This window comes from Equus caballus, chromosome 5 (genome assembly GCF_041296265.1).
Source record: "Equus caballus isolate H_3958 breed thoroughbred chromosome 5, TB-T2T, whole genome shotgun sequence".
NCBI lineage: Eukaryota > Metazoa > Chordata > Mammalia > Perissodactyla > Equidae > Equus > Equus caballus.
Window position 1 is genome coordinate 101165852 of NC_091688.1, and position 23836 is coordinate 101189687.

Below are 23836 nucleotides of genomic sequence, written 5' to 3' on the forward strand. Positions count from 1 at the left end.
AAGGGCCAGTTCTCCTGATGGGGGCTGGGAAGGGGCAGGGAGGGACCGGAGGTAGGGAGTGAGAAGAAGCCTGTGGGAGGCCTCCTCTTGAAGGCCCTCAGAAGCCCTCTTCTCTGCCACCTGCAAATTAGAGAAGTGGTGAAATCATGAAAACTGGAGAGAATGCCATTTTGAGTTCCTCAGTGTCTCTGCCCTCCTGACCACAGGGTTCTGATGGCCAGACCCCAACCTGGGTTTCTCACTCGAAAATGCAACCGAGAAACTCCTCATGGAATAAATAAAGAGCCCCTCAGAGTGGGTGTGACAGTTAGGCAAATCACCCTCTTGTGTGTGTTGTCCTGCCCCACCGCCCCTCAAGTCTGAGGGTGATCAAGCTAAGAAGGAGCCATCGGCCCATCGCCACTGATTCTGTCACATCCTCACCTGTGGATTTCTACGCCCTTCAGCTCTGACACTGTTACCAAGGCTCAAGGAGCCAGCTGGTGTGCAAGGAGGATGCCGCTGGCTGAGATGTGATGCTGGTCACAGCCACAGTGGCTTGGGGCATGAGCATGCATGGCACACCTTCAATGTGTTGTCTCCCTAACCCTCACCCCACCCCAGGGGGCGTGACTGTGCCCCTTTCTCTGGTGAGGAAACAGGTTCGTGGGAGTTACAGCTTCGTGCCATGGTCCCTGAAGCAGCCGTGTGAACGATCAGCTCCTAAATGGCCTCTGTTCCCACCCTCTGGTTTCCCAAACGGCCCTTCTGCCCGACCCTTCCCTGAGACCATTCAGGAGGTCCCTTCTTGGTGTCCGTTCTCCGTCTAGGCAGTCCTGAGCTGATTCTCCCCAGCTAACAGGGTGGAGTCGGGGACAGAATGGAGGAGAGTAGACTGGAAATGGTGTACCCAGGACGCATGACGAGGGGAGCCTTGGCCTGGGCCTGTTTCTGGCTCCCTGAGTCAGCCCCGACCTGGGCCAGGTGTGCTGTGGAGAGAGGAGCTTGAAGCCCTGAGTCTGGGCTTCTCGCTGCCCGACCTTGGGCAAATGGTTTCATCTTGATTTTCTGATCTGTAAAAGGCAGATAAGAATACTGTCTACCTCTTAGATTGTCATGAGCACAGAGGAGTTAATGTGTGTAAAACTGACAACAGCGGCTGGCATAGAGAAGGCCGGCGGAAAGTGTGAGCTGGGGAAAAAGGGAAAGCAGCCCCCCGTGCGGTGCAGGGCAGTGAGGGTGTGAGAGCCCACGGTCGAGGCATGCAGCCCGCTGTGGGGAGCTGTGCCCAGCAGCTGGGCCGCGGAGTCTTCAGGGCCTCCCTGGATCCTCCCGCCACTTTCCGCCCCGCGGCCGCCTTGGATGCAGCCTGCAGCAGCCCCAGAAGGGGTGGGGAGGCAGCCTCTATGGATTATAAATTCCCAGTTAGCCTCCTGTGCGACCCTGTCCTGGCAGGTTTTGTGCCATGTTTGGTTTGCTGTTTGAGTCAGTAGGCTTCGGAGGATGGTCGCTCAGAATCTGTACGTCCAGCGACCATGTGGTTAGCGCCTCCGTGGTATCAGGTGCGACTCTCTGGGTCGCCTGCCGGCTCCTCTGCGCAGAACCAGTGTTTACCCTCCTGCCTTGGTTCCCATCGCTGCCCAGGCCCAGCTGCTCCCCGCCTCTCAGCTCTGGTCCTTCAGCTCACGCTTGTGGTTCATTCCCACGCTGTAAACAAGTGTTTGTTGAGGCCAGCTGTGGAGGTGGAGCAGGAGGTAGACAGACGGGCCCTGCCTTCTTGGAGTTTCCCTTCTAGAGTTTTAATTTCGTTTCCTTCCCTGACCTCCTGCCGGCACAGATCCTGCTGTGTCACCCCAGCACCTGGGCCTGGCCTTTAGAGTCGCTGCTCAGATTGTAGCTTTCCTTTTGCTTGGCTGTTGGATCTCTCTTGGCTCTGTTATTAGACCGTGAGCTCCTGGAGGGCAGGAATAAAATACTTGATAAATGTTTGTTGAATGACTTGAACCCACACATGCACCAGTGTGTGTCCAGCGAGCCCCGTGGCTTGGCAGACGGCTGCCCAGGGTCTTGGGCCTCGCTCCTCTGCTCAGCCATCTCTGCTCTCTTCCACAGAAATCTCCAATCTGCTGGTGGCTACTAAGAAAGCCCAGGAGTGGCAGCCTGTCTACCCTATGAGCCAGCTGAGTTTCGATCGGATCCTCAAGAAGGATATTGTGCAAGTGAGTCATTGCTGCGGGTCCTGGGTCCCGCCTTGGTCCTGTGGGGACTTGGGGAGGAGTGAAGTAGAGTTTGGGGACATCCTAGTGGAAGGTGAACAAGGAGACTTTCCTTTCATAGTCAAAGCAGTTTAAGCAGAGCCCTGCTTCCCTCCTGGCCTCGCCGATGTGCCCAGAGGCGCTTTTTCTCTGAAGGAAGTGGCCTAGTCAGGCTGCAGGGCCTCCCATGGTGGGTTGGGGGCACTCGGTGGTACTGCTGACAGCACAGCAGGAGTCGGGTCTCCACGGGGGGTGCGGGCTTGCGACCCCCGTCGCTCCACCGCATGCCACGTGGCAGAGCACTTCTGAAGTTCAGTCCTGGCTTTCTGATGCTTCCAGAAGGAGCCAAGCTGCGCAACACTAAACACAGTGAGGGAGTGGGAGATGCACAGTTTAGGGCTGACGGAGAAGAACTGTCTTGAGAAACAGGTTCCTCAGACCAGTGTCCCAGGCCTGGGGGCCTCGTGCCCAGAGTCTGCAGCCTTAGGCAGGCCCTGTTTCCCTCGTTGCTGCCCTTGGGCCTTGGCTAAGGGCGTGAGGCCCAGGGCAAACCCCACTTTCTGTTCTGCACCCACCCACTGGGGGAGTGTAAGAAGACAGCACGCCAGCAGCCTCGGAGAGAGGAGTCTGCCGGGCCGCTTCCCACCGGGAGAGGCCGCAACACCCTGGAGGTGTTGAGGGCAAACCGTGGGCTCCCTGCCTTTGAGGGCCTGGCGGAGAGTGGCAGGCATGGGGTTGGTTGGTTTACTTCTTTAAGTTAATCCCTGAAATTGTTGAGTAGCGTTTTGAGGGAGTGAAAGTCCACGGCTGTAATATCTGTGAGGCTGTAACCACCTCACGTGCCTTGCTGTCGACTCTTCCCCGGGGACCGTCTTTGTTGTTCTCTTTCCCTCTCGTGGTGTCAGAGCTTGTCTGGAGATTAAGAGCGGCAGAACCCCTGCCTCTTGGCTGTCTAGAACTCAACCTGCACTTGGGGCTCCCCTCTTCCCTTCCCCTGAGCCTCTGGCAGATGGTCGCCGTCCTCCGTGCTCCAGCAGTGACTGAGCACTCTGCGTGGCAGGCGCAGTCTGGTGGAGGACACAGACTCTGATCTACCTTAAGTAGATGACTACATTATCGAGAGAGCAGCCCCAAGTGGGGAAGCGCAGTGGGATGGGGACTGTCAAAGATGACCCCCTCCCTAGCCTTGGGAGGGCAGAGATGGCTTCCCGGGGGGAGTGGTGTCAAAGCAGAGTCAGGGGGAGGAGGAGCCGGCGCTGGGCAGAGGGAGCAGGAGCAGCGTGCAAGGAGGCTGATGTGGGCCTGCCGGGCCCTGGGTTGCTGTGAATCCTGATGACAAGCTGCCTGACTTGGCCACGGCATAAGCAGCCCTTCCGGGGAAGCATAATTATTCTGAAAGCATATGGCTTTTACGGGATGTTCTGGGAACACAGCTTCCCATAACCTTGATGGATTGCTTCATGACAGATGTGGTTTCAATGACTAGTCACAGGGCTGTGCCAGGATAGGGAGACAGGGCGGATGCATCGCCATTCTGCTATGACAGATGACAAATGGTGGTGTTTGTGCAAATTAATATACCCGATTAACGACTGTGTACATTCCTGTGGGGACACTCCATATTCTGCATTTACCGGGGGTCTTAGAATACTAGAATAATAGAGCTTCAGTTTACAAGTTTTGTGGGGTTAATGTCAATAACTTGATAGTGCCTGAGTTCTGTGAATCACGTTTTGGTTTCCAAATGTTGAGAATGTTTAAATCGGAATCATTAAAGCTTGAGCTGGAAGGGGCCGCAGAGACAGATCATCATGTGCTGGGCTTTGTGCAGACGATCTCACTGAGTCCTCTTGCGCTCGGCTGGTGCTCTTAGCCCTTTTCCTAGAAGGAAACTGAGGGCCTGTCCTCAGCCCCTGCTCTGTCTGCCCGTCTCCTCCTCTGTGAGATGGCTGGGGCGAAGGCATGTGTGAATTGCATCAGTAATTTTAAAGCTTAGCATGCGTGCACACGTGCACACGTACACTGCATAGATGGGTAGGAAATGAGCAGTTTGAGGATGAGAACTAGCGAGCACCTGGTCTAGGGTGACCAAACGGCACACACGGGCCCAGCAGACCGACGGCCCCGTGTGCCAGGGCTGCACCAGGAGCTTTCAGACCTAGCCCCTGGATTCTTGCAACAGCCCTGTGGAGTGGGCACCATGGCGCCCTGTTTACAGAACGTGGATGGAGGGAAGCAGGGCGAGCCCTTCCTAGGTTAAATGCAGCAAGCAGTCAAGCCAGAACTTAGGCATCTTTTCTGCCTGCACCCCAGCCTGAGAGAGGAGCCGTGGCGGGGCCCTCAGTCTGCTTTGTTGGCCTGGGGTGGGGCTGGTGGCGCTGACTGTTGATGGCACGGTTTGAAGTTCTGTGATGGGTCAGGATTGTATTTTGGCCACAGGCTGTTCCTGGAGGTAAAAGGAAGGCACTGTTGGGGATGTGAGGACCCTCTCCTGGGGCCCAGCAAGTGCCACCACGTGGCCGAGTAGCTGTTGGTTTCCTCTGGAGGCCTCTTAAGGACGAGGCGCACAAAGCCGTGAGCTGTGGGGCTCTTCTGCCTTTGCCCCTCGCTCTGGTGTTCTGTGCCCCCGTTAAGGCCTTAGCCCAGGGAGAGGTTGCCCCAGCCCCTCTTCTCCCTCAGGGTGAGCACCTTGGCAGAGGCACGCGGACGCACATCTACTCTGGGACCCTAGTGGACTACAGGGATGACGAAGGAACCCCGGAAGAGAAGCGAATAAAAGTGATCCTCAAAGTCTTGGATCCCAGCCACAGGGACATTTCTCTGGCAAGTGTCTTCATCATACCCCCCGCCCCCTGCCCACCACACCCCCCATTTCTGGAGCCAGTGGAGCACGGTGGGCTAGGAAGAACCTTCGCCTTCTTGTTGGCTTCATTTACAGTTTGCAAACTTGTCTTTTACTCAGGATTCCTGTCTTCAGACCAGGACAATGAGTGAGGGGAGATAAGGATGGGGTGGGTTGTGCAGCCCCCCGCCTGGCCTGGCCCTCCCTCTCTCTCCCTCCTTCCTCCCAGAGCTCCCGTGGCGGTGCCCAGAACCCCAGGACTCTAGCCAAGTGCTCTCCGAGTCCCTGCTGTAGCCCAGGGCTGTCCCTTCAGTCTGGAGAGTTACGTGGGTATCCAGTGGGAAGTTGTCAGCCGGCCTGTCCCCCAGCCTGGCTCTGCATCCTGTTAACCTTTCTGAATAAATCCTGCGTCCCAGCCAGGTTGGCCTGGAGCTGGGGACTTGGCAGTGTCCCTGGCAGTGAGGCCGGGGGAGCAGCTCAGGGTTTGGGATGGTGGCAGTGGCGAGCTTTCCTCCCAGCAGAGCCCCTTTGGGGTCAGACCAGTGGACACTGACCCTTGGCATCCTTGTCCTGTCCCTCCACAGGCCTTCTTCGAGGCAGCCAGCATGATGAGACAGGTCTCCCACAAACACATCGTGTACCTCTATGGCGTCTGTGTCCGAGATGTGGAGAGTAAGTGTATTTTCTTGGAAAGGGGATGGGTCCCCGGTAGGGAGCATGAGCCCTGTGAGGGTGACCGGGGGCTGATGCCCCTTTATGGTGCCTTTGCAGTTGAGGACGTTGAGGTACTGAGTGGGTCACCTGCTTAAGTTAATAGTGGACATGGAGCTAAATCCCATGTTTTTCGCTCGTTTCTTGAACGTTTACTTCTTGCCAACTCTGGGCCCCACACTGAGCTAGACCCAGGAGGCTGGGGTGAGTAAGCTGAGTTCAGTGGCCTGAAATCAGAGCAGAAGGAGCTCTGGGCCGGGTGAGCCCAGGCCTGGCCCCCTGTGCAGCCATCTGCCCCCCCCAAGGTTGCTCGTGTCCTCCCAAGCTGAGTACCAGCCATGAAAGGGGGCTCTTATAGAGGGATGAGGGAGAGTACCATCCCACACAGATGGAAGGTTCCAGATGGGATTGTTTTGTGCTTGTAGATATCATGGTGGAAGAGTTTGTAGAGGGAGGGCCCCTGGATCTCTTCATGCACCGGAAGAGTGATGTCCTCACCACACCGTGGAAGTTTAACGTCGCCAAACAGCTGGCCAGTGCCCTGAGTTACTTGGTAAGTATGTTCTAATGTCCGTGGGGTCCCCACCAGGAACCGGAATGTCCTAGAAGCAGTGGCAGGAAGGAGGTGCTGGCCAGGCACGCTGAGGGGCCCGGGCTCTGTGGTTGGACACAGGTGTGCCTGGGGCTCAGCAAAACGGTCGTTTTGGGCTGTTCTGTGCGCTCACGTGTGAATCCTCTTGAGAGGGAAATTTCGTCGTGTCGGAGGACTGGCTTCCGATTTCAGGTGTGGGGAGAGTGGGGCCAGTACACTAGTTGAGAGAGTGAAGGAAGGGAACCACTGGCATCCACAGTACTCAGGTTTATGGAGTGCTGACCGTGCTTCAGCCATGCGGTGTTTCACAGGGTCCGTTCTGTTTCATTCTCGCGGAAGCCTTCTGCTGCTCCACCCTCATCCCTGCTTCCCCGATGAGGGAACTGGAGCTGAGGGCCATCGTATTACGTGCCTGAGTCGCATAGATAATTGGTGGGAGCACTCGGCTGTCCCGGTTTGGCTGCAGCTGGGGAATGTGGAGAGAGGGTCTGCGGGGCCAGGGTTGGAGACGGAGCGTGGGAAGGGTGGAGGGCAGGCAGCCTGCCAGCACCCTTCCTGAGCTTGCCCTTTTACCCCGCAGGAGGATAAAGACTTGGTCCATGGAAACGTGTGCACTAAAAACCTCCTCCTGGCCCGCGAGGGCATCGACAGTGAGTGCGGCCCGTTCATCAAGCTCAGTGACCCCGGCATCCCCATCACTGTGCTGTCCAGGCAAGGTGAGTCTCCCCTCCCTCCACCTCCCTTCCCACCCTCCCCCTGCCCCCCTCTGCCCCCACCGAGGCAGCACCACGCCAGAAAGCACACTTGTGCAAAAGCAGTCTGATGTTGATGTTCCTACTGTGCCCTGGGGGTCAGGGGACGTCTGGAGCGGAGGAGGCTTGGTCCTTGCCCTCGGGAGCTGCCTGCAGGAGGAGAAACACACCTCCCCTGAGGCACGTCTGTCTTTGCGATGAAGGAGCTGCCTTCAGGGTTCGGGGCTGGCCCAAAGGGAGGCTGCTGGGTGGGCGGAGTCAGAGAGGTGTCGGGGTTGGGCCTCCTGGGTCCTCCGCTGTAGGTAGTGAGCAGTCTGGGGAGGCGCTCAGCGATCGCTGTGGTCTCACATCATCTCTTTGAAGGAGGTTATGGTGAGTTGTGGGCCCCAAAGGAAAGGACAGAGCTGGGAGCTGAGACACTGCTGCAAGCACTGTGCAGGGTCTGCTCGTCACATCGCTCAGCCTTATGGGCTGCAGATAGAATACCAGCCTGCCCGGGGCCTGGTGCCATGGGCCTCTGATGGCCGGTCATCTGCAGCATTGAGCACAGTGCCTGGCACTGCTCAGTCATTCAGTCACAGAATGGACTAAGTTTGGAAGGGAACCAGGATAAAAAACAAGCCTTACAGATAAGACCCAAGTCATCCCCTCCTTGAAAGGGGACAGGAAGCATTCTTCAGTAGCTGTTTGACACTTACCATCTGGCCATCCTCCATCAGGCCCGAGGCACGTTCAGCCCTGAATCTCTCAGGGGTCGTGTCCTCAGCAAGGGTCTGAGACACAGACACAGCTCACTCTAGAACTAGCGGGGAAGCCTGAGGACCCCGTGAGGGATGCCAGTGAACTCAGTGAGCTTTCAGAGGAGAGACGTCATCCAGCTGGGGCCGAGGGGCGTCCAGGGAGGCCGGAGGGTTTCATCGGGCCTTGCAGGTCAGTGAGGTGGGCCTGCACCAAGGCAGCGGCAGGCACACGATCCCAGGGCACCACTGCACATGCCTGTGAGGGCTGGGAAGGCAGGGCAAGCGGGCCTGACCGTGAATGCCCAGCTTGGGGACGGCCGTCCTGCCTCTGTGTCCATCTGGAACCAGGAGGCTACTTCCCGAGGCCGCCGAGCTTGTTGAGGGCCCTTTCCACGGGCGTGGAGAGGTTTCTGCTCAGTTCCGTGGCCTTGGTTAGAAGCCAGAACAGGGGCTACAGAAGCAGCCAGGTGCAAGAGATGTGTGGCTGCTCTACTTCAGTCTGCCTTCCCTGTTCCTCCCAAATGAAAGAAAACCCCCGGGGAGTGGCTGTAACATTGCAGGGCGATCGTGCCGGGTATGTGAGGGCAGCCTGGGCCCGCTGTGCACATGTGGTCTCCTCTCTCCCCTTCTCTTTCCTAAGCCTTTGTCCATGTGACCCCCGCCTCCCTCCACAGGGTGCTGGCCTCTGCCCTGGGGCTTTGCATTTGAGAGGCCAGAGCTTCAGAAGACTGGCTGCACACAGCCCTCCTGGGAGCTTGTGATAAGCAGACATGGGTGCTGGGCCTTTCAGGAGCTCCCGGGTTTGGAAAGCTCTGCTTGGGGTAGTTCATTACCTCGCCGTTCTTGCTGAACGCCGGGGATTTACTCTGCGGGTGATCCCAGAACCCAGTCTATAAACGTGTGCTGTCCTCTCCAGAGCGTTTAGAGCGAATCCCGTGGATTGCCCCCGAGTGTGTGGATGACTCCAAGAACCTGAGCGTGGCCGCTGACAAGTGGAGTTTTGGGACCACGCTCTGGGAGATCTGCTACAACGGCGAGATCCCCCTGAAGGACAAGACCCTGATCGAGGTGAGCGGTTGCCTTCCACGGGGGAGGCAGAGTGAGGGCTCCGCGGACGCTCGCGGGCGGCTCAGGAGTTACCAGGAAGCCTGGTGTCGTGGGAAGAGAGGGGCACGGGCTTGACTCTCCTCCTTACTGGCTGTGTGACCTCGCAAATGTAACGTGGCTTCCCTGAGCCTCAGTCATCCTCTGTACGTGGGGATGGATACTACCTGCTTTGCAGGGTTGTTGTGAAGATTAAGTGTATGATGCAGGTAGAGTTCTAGGCACACAATACATGCTCAGTAAGTCGCCAAAGTATCATTTATCTGAGATTTTAAGTGCCTGTTACTCGGCAAAATTAACACACAGCTATTTATTGAGTCCCGACTGTCTATCAGGCATTGTCCTAAGGAGGGGCCGGTGCTGGGGGCTCACGACAAAACAGACACAGGCTTTGTCCTCCCTTGAGCGTAGGATGTGGTAGGAGAGCCGGGCTGGAATAGCAACGATAAGGACCCCGCAGACAGTGCCGTTGCCCTCGGAGCCCTGGCTCGCAGGGCGGGTGGTTACCCTGCTCTTCCTTCGGGCACTGAGACACTCACCTGGCCACCTCCGACGAACTGCGCAACCCGGAGGCGGGAGCCGCTCTGCATCTCCCTGCAGGAGCGGAGACCAGCTCCCCAGGGGGAGTAGTAACGACCACAGGCAAGGACCACTGGTCCCGGCCCAGTGATTCGATTGTCGGAATGTGCCTCATGTGTTTAGAGGCCCAGGCGCCACTTGCAGCCGGAGGGACTGATCAGAACCCAGGGAGGCGGCAGTGCCTTCGTATGCCTGGGTGTGGAGAGGCAGGATAGGTGGTAGGGTGGGAGAGGTCACTGAGGTCAGATTGTCAAGGGCCCGAGTTCCAGGCTGCGGCGTTTGCTGGGCGCTGATGTGGACATTGGTGGGGCAGTGAGGAGAGGAGGGTGGCTTGGGGGGGTTCATCTGGACGCAGTGGTGGGACGGACGTGCTCCGGGCTCTGGTGCGAGCCTGAAACAGGGAGCGGCAGCGGGAAGGCAGTGGAGGGCGCACGGAGGAGCGCTGAAGCGGCAGTGCCTTTACCCCAGCGGCCTGTGCCCTGTGAGACGGTCAGACCTGAGAAAGGGGAGTTGCACTGAAACCAGCAGGGCGACCTCAGATCTACAGATCTGCTGTTTGGGATTTTCAGCCTAGACTTTTGGGAGTCATTTTTACCTTCCTTGGAAGTGAAACAGCATCCCCTTTGTTGTCAGTATTTATTGAGCACCTGCTGTGTACCAGGGCTGAGCAGCACACGGGACAGCATAAGGAGGGGCCTGCACCTTTGATCAGAGGGCTCCCTCTCCTCCCAAGTACCTTAGAGGGGTAGACGGCCTTCTGCCAGCTGCCCTGGGGCAGGGGCGGTGAGGGACACTCAGGGCCGGGCAGCACTCAGCTCCCTGGTTCCAGTCCCTCTTCCTCCTCATCCTCCCGGGCCTGCCCCTCACCCAGGACGCACCGGGACCGGAAGAGAAACCAGGACTCTCGGCGCTCGTCCGAAGACTGGAAACTGGAGTGTGGTGATTGCACTTAATCTTTTAAAGTGGCACCAATTATTTGTTTTAGAATTTTGAAGTCATAAACGGTTGACAAAAGTTTGGAAAATATAGAGAACTATAAAGAAATGAGAAAATGGTAATCCCCACGTTGTGGTCACTCCTGACCAGTATTTCACACTTTCCATACCATCTTCCTAGTCTGTATCTTCTTTAAGCAAAATTGGGACCATGCTAGATATAAGTGTATATGCTGTGTTCTTTTCATTTAATATTGTACTTTCTTATGCATTGAAATAAGTCTTACAATTTTTAGAAATTTAGTGTGAGTTGTTTCGTTAAACTCTAATTTAACTAATTTTATGTTTGCCATATAGGTTGTTTGAAAATCCGTAATGTTCTGATTCTGCAGGGAGTATCTTTAAACATAAGTCTTTGTTTATATCTGATTTATTTCTGAGTCAGTCAATAATTGGAATTAATGAGTCAGAGAGTTTGGAGAATCTCAAGATTTTTACACATATTGCCAAATTGCATTCCAGAAAGGCCGCACTGGCTTTCCTGGAATATGGCTTGTTTGGACTGGGGTGCACTGCTGCCCTCCTCGAATTCAGATTATTTTAGTATCACTGGCATCTCCCCAGGCTGGAAGAAGGCAACAGTAACACACATGTTTATGAAATCTTCCTCTGGGCAGAGCTGTTGGGAATTAACAGGTCAGAAGTACTCCCTCTGACCTGGGGCCAAAAGACTTCTGGGTGGTTCCTTCAGTTTTTCCCATGTGGTCCTCTTCTTTACAGAAAGAGAGGTTCTATGAAAGCCGGTGCAGGCCAGTGACACCATCTTGTAAGGAGCTGGCTGACCTGATGACCCGCTGCATGAACTATGACCCTAATCAGAGGCCCTTCTTCCGAGCCATCATGAGAGACATCAATAAGCTGGAGGAGCAGAGTAAGACGCTGCGTAACCGGGATCAGCCAGCGCCCTGGAGAGCCACTCGGGGGGCCAGGGATAACGAGGAGCCCGTGTGCAGCACTCACTTGTTCTTAACCGTCCCTTCTTTCTTCTGTTAGATCCAGACATTGTTTCAGAAAGAAAGCCAGCAGCTGAAGTGGATCCCACACATTTTGAAAAGCGGTTCTTAAAAAGGATCCGTGACTTGGGAGAGGCAAGTTACCCCCAGGTCCCCTGCTGACCCAGCACCTCTGCATGTAAAGCTGCTCTCTGCTCTCTTGTTCCGGGTCCTGGCTCATAAGAGAAAGGATCTTACTGTGTTCTCTTCAGGCCATTTGTACTGCGGGAGAGTGTGTCTTTCTGCATCTGACCCTCGCACAGGAGCAGCGTGCATACACCTGCCTGCACATGTGGCTGTGTGCATGCAGGACGCCGGTTAGCTCCCTCCAGAAGCTCAGTTTCTCTCTAAGGGGCAGGAGAGAATGTAAGGCAGAGATCTAGGGGGATCGGTATAGATTTGGTGGGAGTAAAAGGACCCCGCCTCTGACTTGCCTGGGCGTGTGTTCCTGTGAGGCTGCTCAAATGAGGAATGGATGTCCTAGACAGAAGGCCAAAATAAAACGTCAGCTTTTCCTTTGGCCTTCAAATGAGTTTCCTAACAGGTAATGTGACTAGAAAAGCTACTGGGATTTGTGTCCTTATGCAGATTTTCTGTAGTTCTGCTACGTGAACACCGATGGTGTCTGGCTTGAGCATCAGCCATGCACCAGGCTGCGTGTGAGGCGTTTTACAGGCCCGGCATCCTTGGTTCCCCACCACATCCCGAGCGTACGACTAGCGAGGGCACTGAGCACCTGCACAGCCAGCTCGGAAGATGTGGTGGGCCAACCTCACCATCAAACGGCCTAGCGGGGATCGAATCCCACGTCTTCTAAAGACTCCTCACACAGTGCTCTTTGAAGCCACATCATGGTACCTGCCCTGTGGGCCCAGGGCTGTCAGAGAGCACTGCAGGTGCCCTCCATGATCAGAAAGCCTTCCTTCCTTTTGGGTTACATTTTCGTAGAGACTGGGATTGATGAGTCGGTTCAGCAGTCTCCTGAAACTTTCCTTCTCGTGGCTCAGTATCAGAGCGTACAGCGGCTGTGTGAGCCGAGAGGAGGGGGCTGTGCTGAGGACAGAGAGGCCAGGGAGGCGCCTGCTGCCTGCAGCGTCAGGCCCTCGGGAGGAGCACGAGGAGCAAGCCTCAGCTTCTGTGCCCCTGCTGGCCCAGGCTGGGGCTCTCTGATCAAGCACATGCGTCTGTCCCTCCAGGGCCACTTTGGCAAGGTCGAGCTCTGCAGGTATGACCCTGAGGGCGACAATACTGGGGAGCAGGTGGCTGTCAAATCCCTGAAGCCTGAGAGTGGAGGTAACCACATAGCTGATCTGAAGAAAGAGATCGAGATCCTAAGGAACCTCTACCATGAAAACATTGTGAAGTACAAAGGCATCTGCACAGAAGACGGTATGTGTGCAGAGTGGGCTTGGTTTGAAGACTGTCGGGGCTCATCAGGCCAGTGCTGAGCAGGCAGTGCCCTCGCCTTTTCTGGGCCACCTGAATGCGCTGGCCGGCAGCCCCCACGCGCTCTGGGCTGCATGGTCATGTGGACTGTCAAATCCCTGAGCGGCTGCGGAGCTCCCAGGGAAGCCGCCCAGCCTGCCCTGCTCCCCAGCCGGGGATGCTTCCAGCATTGCCTCTCCATGCTGTCCGCGTACCCGCACTGGGCACTGGACGGCTCCCACACAGTATGTGCACTTCGGGCACTCAGGTCAGATGAACGTGATGGCCGCTCCTCCCCTGGCCCTGTTCTCACCCAGCACTAGCCGGATCTAGTTGTCTAAATCAAGGTGGCAAGTAATATGCACTGATAAGTGTATCATTTTTACAAGCCAGTACAGTACTCACATATTGTACTTTAAAATTGGTAGTGAAATGCTAAGGCTCCTAATTTTTAAAAATCACCATTTGGCTGGTGCGTTAGTATCCCTGTTTGCCGCTGAGGACCCCCAGGTTTTGGTGCTTCAGAGGGTGAGGAACTTGCCTGGGATGCCGCGGTGGTCCTGTGGTCAGGTCTGGTCCCCTCTCCGGGTCCTGTGCCCTTGACTCCCACACGCCCTTCCGGGCAGCCTCTTACTGATGGGTGCTTTTTTCTCTAAACAGGAGGAAATGGTATTAAGCTCATCATGGAATTTCTGCCTTCCGGAAGCCTTAAGGAATATCTTCCAAAGAATAAAAACAAAATTAACCTCAAACAGCAGTTAAAATACGCCGTTCAGATTTGTAAGGTAAAAAAAAAAAAGGACGTTAAAGATTAAAAAGCAGGCACTCTGTCTAGGTGACTGGTGCGTACAGGCTGCACGCGGGAAGGCTGCCAGTGATTGTGCTGAGTTGGTTTTGCTCTGCACGATCTGGATGAAAAGTCAGCCTTCACCAGGAAAGTGAACTGATTTGTTAATATGGCTGATTTAATGTGTATTCCTTTGAATCAGTTTGGTCTTACTATTCTTACATAAAAGTAAAGACCAAGGAAAAAAGCCAGTGATATGCGAATGAGGTGCCATTTGTACGTTTTGTCAGGAAGTGACACGAGACGTGGTCCGCGCTCAAATTCGCCGTGTGCTCGGCGTCTGCTTCTCTCCCGCAGGGCATGGACTATCTGGGTTCTCAGCAGTACGTTCACCGCGACTTAGCAGCAAGAAATGTCCTCGTTGAGAGTGAGCACCAAGTGAAAATCGGAGACTTCGGTTTAACCAAAGCCATCGAGAGGGATAAAGAGTACTACACGGTCAAGGATGATCGGGACAGCCCTGTGTTCTGGTAAGTGAATCAGAGGTAGACGGCCTCAGTGCTTCCCAGCGTTCATACTGTTTTGAGAGCCTTTTCCAGCTATGTTAACATCTCTCATTCCTCCTGCATGAGTCAAGATTAGAAAGCACTTAGAACATTTGGAATTGATTGATTTTTGCCTTCAAGAAACACATTTTAGGCTGTTTCACTGAAAGCAACCCGCATGGAAATGCCTGAGCTTCTTGTGACACCATCTTCCAAGGAATGGAGAGATGCAACCAGCGCAGCATCTCCAGCTTCCCGGGAGAGGGCATTCATCTGGCACGGCCCTTAAAACTGTCAGCAGCGGGAGCAGTCACACCCAGGCAGAGGAAGCCTGGAGGGCGCGTGGGAGGAGGGGCAGGCAGGAAGTAGACACTGAACAGATGCAGGGAGATGCTGGACAGAGCAGAGCAAGATCCCTGGGAGACTTGGCCATCTTCTCCTGAGTCAGCAGAGCATCTGGTTAGAAGTCCGTACCCTCCTTTGACCCCTCTCAGCCTGGAGCACTGTCCAGGGGAGAAGCTGCGTAAGTCTCTGCTCCACCCCTCTAAAACTGTCAGCACCTCTGAGCTGCACCCTCCCTAGATGCGACATAGGTCTCTCCCACCCGTGGAGCCTGAGCCCTCATTTACTCGTTAACCAAGTATGTATCAGGCCCTCCTTTGTGCCAGGTTCTAGACACGTGATGGCGAACAAACAGACTGAGTTTAGAGTTTAATGGGTGTGGCAGCCAATTTCGTGGTAACATAAGTGTAGAAAGGTTCAGGTTGGTTTTCTGGAAGTCCTGACTGTTAAGATAAAACCTTCAAAGATTCATGGGGGCTGGAAAGATGGTTAGTAGAAGGCATGTGTGCCTAACACGAGTGAGACGAGAGCAGTGGATTTCGAGGCGCTGAAGGCAGCTCGGTGTGGCTGGATCACGGAGCACGCGGTCTGGGGGCTGCCAAGGCAGAGCAATGGGAGCTGAGTTATGGACGTGAGACTCCATCCCAAGCCCGGAGGCCTTTGTGGGGTGTGAGGATGGGGCCTGTTGCTTTAGCAAGGTCACTGTGGAATGGTGAGAAGCAAGATTGGAGCAAGGGCGTCTGATTCAGCCAGAGCCGGTGATGATGTGCGCTAGGACAGTGGGCAGGATAGTGACAGTGGCGTTTGAGAGAAGTGAGCAGGCTTGAAAAGTATTTAGGAAACTGGATACAAGGACGCCCCAGTTTCTGGCTTGGGCAGTTGGGGATCATTCACCCACACAGCTGACATTGGAAGAGGACTGGGCAGTGAGGTCACTGCTGACTCGCGCTGAGCTCGCAGGCGATTAAAGCTGCGTCTGTTGTCATACGCCTCCTCCTCCCCGTGGGGAACACTCGCCCTGTGAAACGAAGAGTGCCAACTTGTCTCACTGTCATTTTGGAGCAAATACGTGCTACTGAGAGCCTGTAAAGGATGGTGTTCTGTATGTCACATGTGCACCGCAGCAGCGTATGTGATCTGTAGAGAATACACACACGTCATAGAACATTACATTTTTCTGAGCTGCTCTGTAGTGTTTGTTGGACTATCCTTCCCAGGAAATGAAATTTCACGCTCCTCTTTCTTTCAGGTATGCTCCAGAATGTTTGATTCAGTGTAAATTTTACATTGCCTCTGACGTCTGGTCTTTTGGAGTGACTCTGCACGAGCTGCTCACCTACTGCGACTCGGACTCCAGTCCCATGGCGGTGTGTCTCACTTGTCTTCATTTGAACCCATCACCCAGTTAAAATGTGTCGGTCCCCCTGCTTTGTAGGTTTCCTTCTGTTTAGTTCTTAAATGGAACCCAATCAGTCTTATCATGCAAAGCAAAGATGTTACTTTTCCATTTAACTTGGCTTATCACCTGACAGTTATTTGTGGCTCTCTCAAGTCGTGGTTTCACAAAGAGTCCGAAGTTCTATAAGGTGACCCTGACTGTCAAGGATCTTGTCTATGTGAGGAGCCCAGGGACAGTTTCCTGAGAGGATGTGCGAGTTCAGTGAGGCATCTTTGGGTAGGGGCTGGTCTGAGCCTCGTGCACTCCTAAATGGGATCGTTTCACTGCGACACGCTCCGTGACCAGGGGAGGGAGTGGCTGGTAGAGTCTGAGACATTGAGTAGTCTGATCATTGAGAGCAAATAAGGATTTTGGACTTTCATTTAAAGTTACTAAGGAGAAAAGCCTTTTTATTGCTATTTTAATTTCTAGTTAATTCTAGAAATTTCACCTTAATCTATCTGGTGTTTATAAATATGTGCAAAGTAAAACATTTTGTTTGGTTTTGTTTTACGTAGTTGTTCCTGAAAATGATAGGCCCCACTCATGGCCAGATGACAGTGACGAGGCTTGTGAACACACTGAAAGAGGGGAAGCGCCTGCCTTGTCCACCCCACTGTCCAGATGAGGTATTTACAGGCCACTTCACAGTAACAGAATAACACTTTTTATTATGTTTTCATGGCTTGGGTTATCCGGCCAGACACTAGGGGTGGGAGGAAGAGGAGAAAACTCCTTTTTAAAACAGTTTGCTGAAGCTGTATTTGAGATAAGATGTCTGAGAACTCACCTCAGGGCAGTTGATGGCCGTAGGTGATGGTCAAAGCAAGGATTCCTTCGAAAGCAGGCTCACCACAGTGAGCACCCAAAGGACACGTCTGGTGCCACCTCATTGTGACAGACACGTATAATTGTATTTCTGTGTGTAAGTTTATCACACTCGTCAACAGCATTTGTGACATCTGTTCAGCTTTCTGTATCTAAAGAGAATGGAGCCTTTAAGTGTTGAGACTATTTAAGACTTACTGAAGAGCACGCGTCAGAGAGCGAAGCATCCAGCGGGGAAACTGAGTCTAAACCGAGCTGAAACTTTACCCCTGAACTGGCTGGCTCATGGCAATTAATGACCTGGATTTTGGGGAAGATCAGTTAACCCATGAGTTTCTCAAGTGTTAAAATATTATTTAGGAACTATAGTTGTGTCACACTTTCTGTATTTTAAATTACTCAAATACTCTTATTTCCCAGTCTTACTTATTAAGGAAGGTCATTTACATTCCAAAATCATTTTCTGACTCTTGATGTTTCTGTAATTTAAAAGCTCCCAAATCTGACAACATTTTTACTATTGTTGGTTCTTCCTTCTTTTTCCAGGTTTATCAGCTTATGAGAAAATGCTGGGAGTTCCAGCCATCCAGTCGCACCACCTTTCAGAACCTTATTGAGGGCTTTGAAGCGCTTTTAAAATAAGCACGAGTAACGTCTGAATCCCACCGCGTGTCAAGTCCTCCTCCCCCGACAAATACCCAAACCGTTTAAAACATTTTTTCTTTAATGGGAACGTTTGTATTCTGTCTAAAAGATACTCGGGTACGTATCCATGTACAGGCACACTGTGGTGCTCAATATGTGTAAGTACTTCCTCTTTAAATTTGGCACCAGTAACAGTGACAAATAATGACAACCCAGTATAGCAAGCACTCCTCCTTTGGGAAAGAATCTCTCTCCATTTCATTTGGCTGGTTGACCATCACAGCTGTGTATCAGCATTTCAAAATGAGGAGCTGACCCAAGTATGGTCCCAAGGTGATTGCTGTCTCTCCGCTGCTAGTTGAGCTGAAACATTTTTCTGGCACATAAGGATTGACGGACTTAGCCAGTACTCTAACAGGCCCTCAAATTTCAATATCTATACAGCGACAGACCCAGCATTCTTGAAATATTAGATACCAGTTAGTGTGGTAGTGTTTCTCTACAAAGATGAGTGTGTTCCTGTCACCAGTAGGACTTAAACTTTGAGTTGTTTCTCCAGTGGCTTAGCTCCTGCCCCCTTGGGTGACCAGTGGTACCCATTTTTGAGAAAATTGGTCATACCCAGGGTGACAGCTGTGGAGCAGATACTTTGCTGCATGATGTTAATTCTTGAGAACTCAGCCTATGCCCTTGCTTTCCTAAACAGTATACCTTGAATCAGAAGTGATTCCTAGAACCTGGATGCTATCATACATGCTTTTAAGAACTGTCAGTGTATAGCCTTTGATAACTCTATACCACTTGGGGCAAGCTGTTCCAGCATTGGTTTTGGATGCTGTATGCAACCAAATCAGAATACATACCACATCCATTGCACTGTTCTTAGTTTCAGTACTTACCATCCATCTACAAGATTTTGACCATCACCCGATCGCACAAAACTTGAAAAAGACCCAGCTTAGAGGCAACATGGAGTTCAGGATCCACTAGACAGTTTTCACTCTGCTTGGAGGTAGCTGGGTAATCAAAAATAGCTAATCTCTGATTCAATGTGAACCATAAGATCTTTAAGCCCAAGAGTCTGAAAAACTTTGTTAATGCTGTCTAGCATTTGTTTGTTGATGTCATTACTTTGAGCCTGAAAAAGTTCTGGATTGATTCAGTGGCAACAATAAACTCGCCATTTAAATTTGTTCAATAACCCTCCATCACCAAGGTATCTGTCTGTGTCGAACCTGTGGCCACTCTATATGCACTTTGTTTACTCTTTATACAAATAAATATGCTAGAGACTTCACATGCATATGCCTTTTAATATTAAGATTTCATTTTCAAAGCATTTCAAACAATTCATTTACATAGAAAAATAACAGTATGGACTTTTGGGGGGTGTCGGTAGTGGTCCTGTTTGATTTGGATGTATCTGTTGCGTCCAGTGGTAAGGGGCACAGGGCAGTATGGACGGCAGAGCCACGTGTACTGTGGTCCAAAGTACCTTTTCGTTCTTTCAGCCTCTTCCTGCTTTCATGTGGCAGCTCTGATTTAAAAGTCACCAGCTTCCCTTTCTTCTGTTTGTACTGTCACGGAGGTGTGACTAAGCACTGAAGAGGCTCAATGCAACAGGAGAGTGGGAAGGGGAAGTAGAGAGCAGGGCGGATCCATTATGCATCTGCTGGGTCATAGCCGATCCCGGTCAGTTAACTTATAGGTAGTACACTCCTTAGAAATTATCTTAGTTCAACTGCCTAGCTGTCATTTTCCAACAGAAGTTAACATATGCAATAAATTAGACCAAGTAAAATTCTTTCTTTACAAATCATATGAGTACCAATTTTAAACTTCCTAATTAAAACAGGATAGATAGATACCCTATGTCATAGGCAAAAATAATAAGTCCCTAAGTTACAAGTTATTTAATGATCTGATTTCAAAAAGACTAGGATCATCGGGACCCCTAAATTCCACATCATCAATTACAGTCTCATAACAAGGAACAAGCTTAGAAATTTCTAGGTGGCACAGGGTGTCTCATGCATTTAATACCAAGGTCTTGAGGAGACGGTGATCTCAGAAGTTATCTGCAATAAACACAATTCTTTCAGAAGTAAGTTGGGTTAAACGGCTGCTCGTTTTTCAGCCGAACTCACTACAAAAGGATAAGAGACAAAGCAGAGAGTGAGGTATCGCTTATTAGCGCAAAACACTTAGAAATACCGTTCCTCCAGAAGACACGCTCAGCAGGCTGGTGCTGACCGCGTCCCTGCACTGTGCAGTGGGGCTGGGTGCTCACCGCGGGCCCGCTTCCAGTCCTTAGGGTGCACTAGGGGAGGAGACACGCAAGCCCATGTTCCTTGCCTCAGAAGTCTGCTGCAAAAGTTAAAGGTCCTTCTTTAGGTGAAGTAAAACGATTAGGGAATTAGTGCTATTAGATGAGCGTTGGCAAACTTTCTCTATAAAAGGCTAGATGGTAAATATTTCAGGCTTTGCCATCTGTCACAGCTACTCATCTCTGCCATCGTAGCACGAAATAGCCCTAGACGGTATGTAAATGAACGAGCATGGTGGTGTTCCAATAAAACTTTATGTACGGACACTGAAATCTGAATTTCATATAATTTTTAAATCATAAATTTTCTTTTTTCCTCCAACCATTTAAAAATGTAAACATCACTCTTAGCTTGCAGACAGTACAGAAACAGGTGGAGGATTGAATTTGACCCCAGGGTGTAGTTTGCCAATCCCTTAATTAGATCACCAAAGCTGCTTTTCTTAAAATACCTTGTGTTTTTCACAAAAGGTATAAATGGTAAATGTATTAAAAGTAAAGCGTCTGTCGTGGCGTCTGCCTGGGCCCTCGCGATCACTCCGTGTTTGAGTTTTATGTTGCGTGGCTGGGGTGGCGGTCACAATGCAGTCTGCATGTAGGACATCCAGCACTCTCGCAGTTCTAGGAAAAGGTCTGAAAATCTGTAAATGAGATTACTTCTAGGGAAAGTAAGTCGAAATGCACGTTGGCTTTTAAGAAACTCATTCTACTAAGGCTCAGGAAACAAGACTGTTTCCCGTTTATTGCTTCAAACTTTTATATATGGTGTCAAAATTATTCCCAGTCCTAAAACAAGAAATATTATTAATTTCTCCAATGGACCGTAGGTTAATATCACATTGATTAAGATGCATCTAATTCTAGTGGAAAACGTCCTCACTTGATATTTCTTCTTATTGCTACTCATTTCTTATTTGGCAATTCTGCCTGCTGCACAACAGTTCCTTCTGGGAAATTAGAAACCCGTATTTAAAGGATATGGCTAGTCTGAATGTCGTTAAGGCAGCGAAGACCAGCAGAGATTCTGCAGAGAACCTTCTGAGGTTGTAAGGAGAGAACGTAACTCAGTACACTCGCTTCTTTTTTAAGTAGGTTTCCATGTAATACACTCCTGTGCCCTGAGAATGCTGGTCGACAAACTCCACTGAGCCACCTTCTGGGGAAGAGATGAGATACGATGAGCCTCGCTTTTCATTTCTCAAAGATGACACCTGTGAGAAAAAGAAATCACAACTAATACTACAATCGAAATTAAAACTGGTTTATTCATTAAACATGTTTACAAGAAAAGGTGTTCTGTAAAAACAGAACAGCAAGATAAATAACCAAGTCATCCAAAAATTACACAAATTCCTTTGTTAAAACAAATTAGATTTTTTTTAAAATTTCTATATCAGAATCACTTGTGGAACTTTTACAAAATACAAACCAGCTTCGAGTATTCTCTCTCCCCCGATGTGTTGGGGAAAGTAAAAAAAAAAAAAAAGATTCTAGTTGCTTCTGCTGTTTGCAAATAGTTAACCCCCACTGAATCAGAATATCAGTACCGGATGTCAGTGTTCCTCTGAGGGAGGAGAGTGACAAAGAAACTGAGCTGCGTATCAAATGAGATGTCAGATCTGTCTAGTAAAAGTAGCAAGAAAGTAATAGGTATAAAAATTGACAAATGATGTCACTGAAAATAATAATACATTCTAGAGACTAATGTGAACTCAAACTTTAATCTACAGGATAAGCACCTGGAAACCATGTTAAAATACAGATTTTCAGGTACTTTTCCAGAGATTCTGATCTGGAAGTATTTATTAGAATGGCCAAAATGGTCCTCATAAGTAGTCACAGTAATCAATATAGTGAATCAGAATGTGTAGCACAACCCCATGATTTCCTAATCCCTTAGTTTTAGCTTTTACAAATATGATATGTGCCAAGCTTGCTGAAGCAAAATTATATAACTTAATATACAAGACTGTAGAAATGACTCATAAGGAAAGCTTCCAGCAATGCAGAAGAGCCTTCTCACATTACAATTAAAATTACAATTGATTTTGAACCAACAGTGGTCACAGTTTTAAAAATGGGGGTCAGGGCCAGGCCTGTGGCTTAGTGGATAAGTTTAGCATACTTTGCTTTGGCAGCCTGGGTTTGTGGGTTCGGTCCCTGGGTGTAGACCTACACCACTCATCAGCCATGCTGTGGTGGTGACCCACATACAAAGTAGAGGAAGACTGGCACAGACGTTAGCTCAGGGTGCATCTTTCTCAAGCAAGTAAAGAGGAAGATTGGCAACAGATGCTAGCTGAGGGTGAATCTTCCTCAGCAAAAAATAAATAAAAATACTGATCAACTTCAGAGGGAAAGATGAGTCTGTCACAACTCCTGGTGGATAAAGTAGCTCTCAATCATCCATGTTAAGAGGGATTAAGGAGGAGTCAACCAAGATGGCGACCTGGGAGGCTCCTGAGCTCCCCTCCTCCCATGAGCGCACCAAATGTACAGCTACATATGGAGCAATTCCCACTGGAAGAGATCTGGAAACTAGCTGAGTGACTCCAACACATTGGACAAATGAGAAAATACCCACGTCAAGACAGATAGGAAAGGCTGAGACACGCTTGCCATAAACTCAACCCCTGGCACAGCACCATTAAATCGTGATGGAATGGCCAACTTCTAGCTTCTCCCTGAAGAGTGAAGGGTGTAGACTCCACATCTAGTACCCCAACTTCTAGGACTCCCACTGGAGGGACAGGCTCCCCCAACACCTAGCTCTGAAAGCCAGTGTGGCTTGCATCCATGAAGCCCACAAGACTAGCACGCAAACAAGCCCCCTTTTTTTTTGCAGGGAAAGATTCACCCTGACCTAACATCTGTTGCCAATCTTCCTCTTTTTTTTGTTTTTCGTCCTCCCCAAAGCCCCTGTGTGTGGTTGTATATCCTGGCTGTAAGTCATTCAAGTTCTTCAGTGTGAGCCATTACCACAGCATAACAGCTGACAGACCAGTGGTGTAGTTCCACGACTGAGAAGAAAACCCAGGCAGCTGAAGTGGTGAGCACTGAACTTTAACCACTAGACCATCAGGGCTGCTCCAAACAAGCTATTCTTTTTTAATTTTTTTCCAGTGAGCAAGATTGGCCCTGAGCAAACATCTGTTGCCACTCTTCCTCTTTTTGCTTGAGGAAGACTGAGCTAACATCTGTGCCAATCGCCCTCTATTTTGTTTGTGGGACACCGCCACAGCATGGCTTGATGAGTCACCATGTAGGTCCATGACCGGGATCTGAACGCACAGACCCCCGGGCCACCAAAGCGGAGCGCATGAACTTAACCACTACACCACTGGGCCAGCCCCCAAACAAGGTATTGTTTTGGGTGCATGAGCGCTCACTGCAGCTATCTTCTCGGGAACAGGCAAGTTCCCTCACCCTCAGTCCTTCTCTGAAAGAGGTTGTCTGCATGCTTTAAAAGCTGCTGCCTAAGGGCCAGGCTTCTAATCTAGCGGGCCCCAGGGGCTGGCTGTGATCTCCCCCAGAAACCTGGGAAGCTGGAGGACCTCCCACCTTCTTCCAACCCACTCCAAGTCACTAGTATCTCCCTAGAAGAAGCTTGTACACACGCTTGTGCCCCAGCTTCTGTGGCTGCCACTCAAGAGATGGCCACCTGCTTGCTTGATTCTGATACAATGGGGCTTGCATTCATGAGTCCCACAGGACTGTAGCCAACAAGAATTTCTTAATGGGGGGGCTGGCCCCGTGGCCGAGTGGTTAAGTTCGCGCGCTCCGCTGCAGGCGGCCCAGTGTTTCGTTGGTTCGAGTCCTGGGCGCGGACATGGCACTGCTCAACAGACCACGCTGAGGCAGCGTCCCACATGCCACAACTAGAAGAACCCACAACGAAGAATACACAACTATGTACCGGGGGGCTTTGGGGAGAAAAAGGAAAAAATAAAATCTTAAAA

General features: G+C 51.1%; 2 protein-coding genes across 25 annotated transcripts in view; one reads left to right on the plus strand and one right to left on the minus strand.

Annotated features, from left to right (window-relative positions):
- Nucleotides 1-18848, plus strand: part of JAK1 (Janus kinase 1) — a 142881-nt gene extending 124033 nt beyond the window's left edge. For all 16 annotated transcript variants that reach the window (XM_070267535.1, XM_023641948.2, XM_070267536.1 and 13 more), the window contains 14 exons: nt 2092-2198; nt 4914-5057; nt 5661-5748; nt 6213-6340; nt 6960-7095; nt 8788-8939; nt 11270-11420; nt 11543-11637; nt 12738-12930; nt 13627-13751; nt 14111-14283; nt 15890-16007; nt 16597-16707; nt 17453-18848. In XM_070267535.1, the coding sequence (XP_070123636.1) occupies nt 2092-2198; nt 4914-5057; nt 5661-5748; nt 6213-6340; nt 6960-7095; nt 8788-8939; nt 11270-11420; nt 11543-11637; nt 12738-12930; nt 13627-13751; nt 14111-14283; nt 15890-16007; nt 16597-16707; nt 17453-17548 (1817 nt within the window). In that variant the 3' untranslated portion in view covers nt 17549-18848. The remainder of the gene's footprint in view (nt 1-2091; nt 2199-4913; nt 5058-5660; nt 5749-6212; nt 6341-6959; nt 7096-8787; nt 8940-11269; nt 11421-11542; nt 11638-12737; nt 12931-13626; nt 13752-14110; nt 14284-15889; nt 16008-16596; nt 16708-17452) is intronic.
- RAVER2 (ribonucleoprotein, PTB binding 2) overlaps nt 18845-23836 on the minus strand; it is a 93913-nt gene continuing 88921 nt past the window's right edge. For 8 of the 9 annotated variants that reach the window (XR_011438903.1, XM_070267548.1, XM_070267542.1 and 5 more), the window contains one exon: nt 18845-21088. Coding sequence is in view for 7 of the 9 variants with exons in the window: in XM_070267548.1 (XP_070123649.1) it covers nt 20942-21088 (147 nt within the window). In the remaining 2 variants the exon portion in view is untranslated. The remainder of the gene's footprint in view (nt 21089-23836) is intronic. The other variant, XR_011438902.1, reaches the window with a different exon arrangement.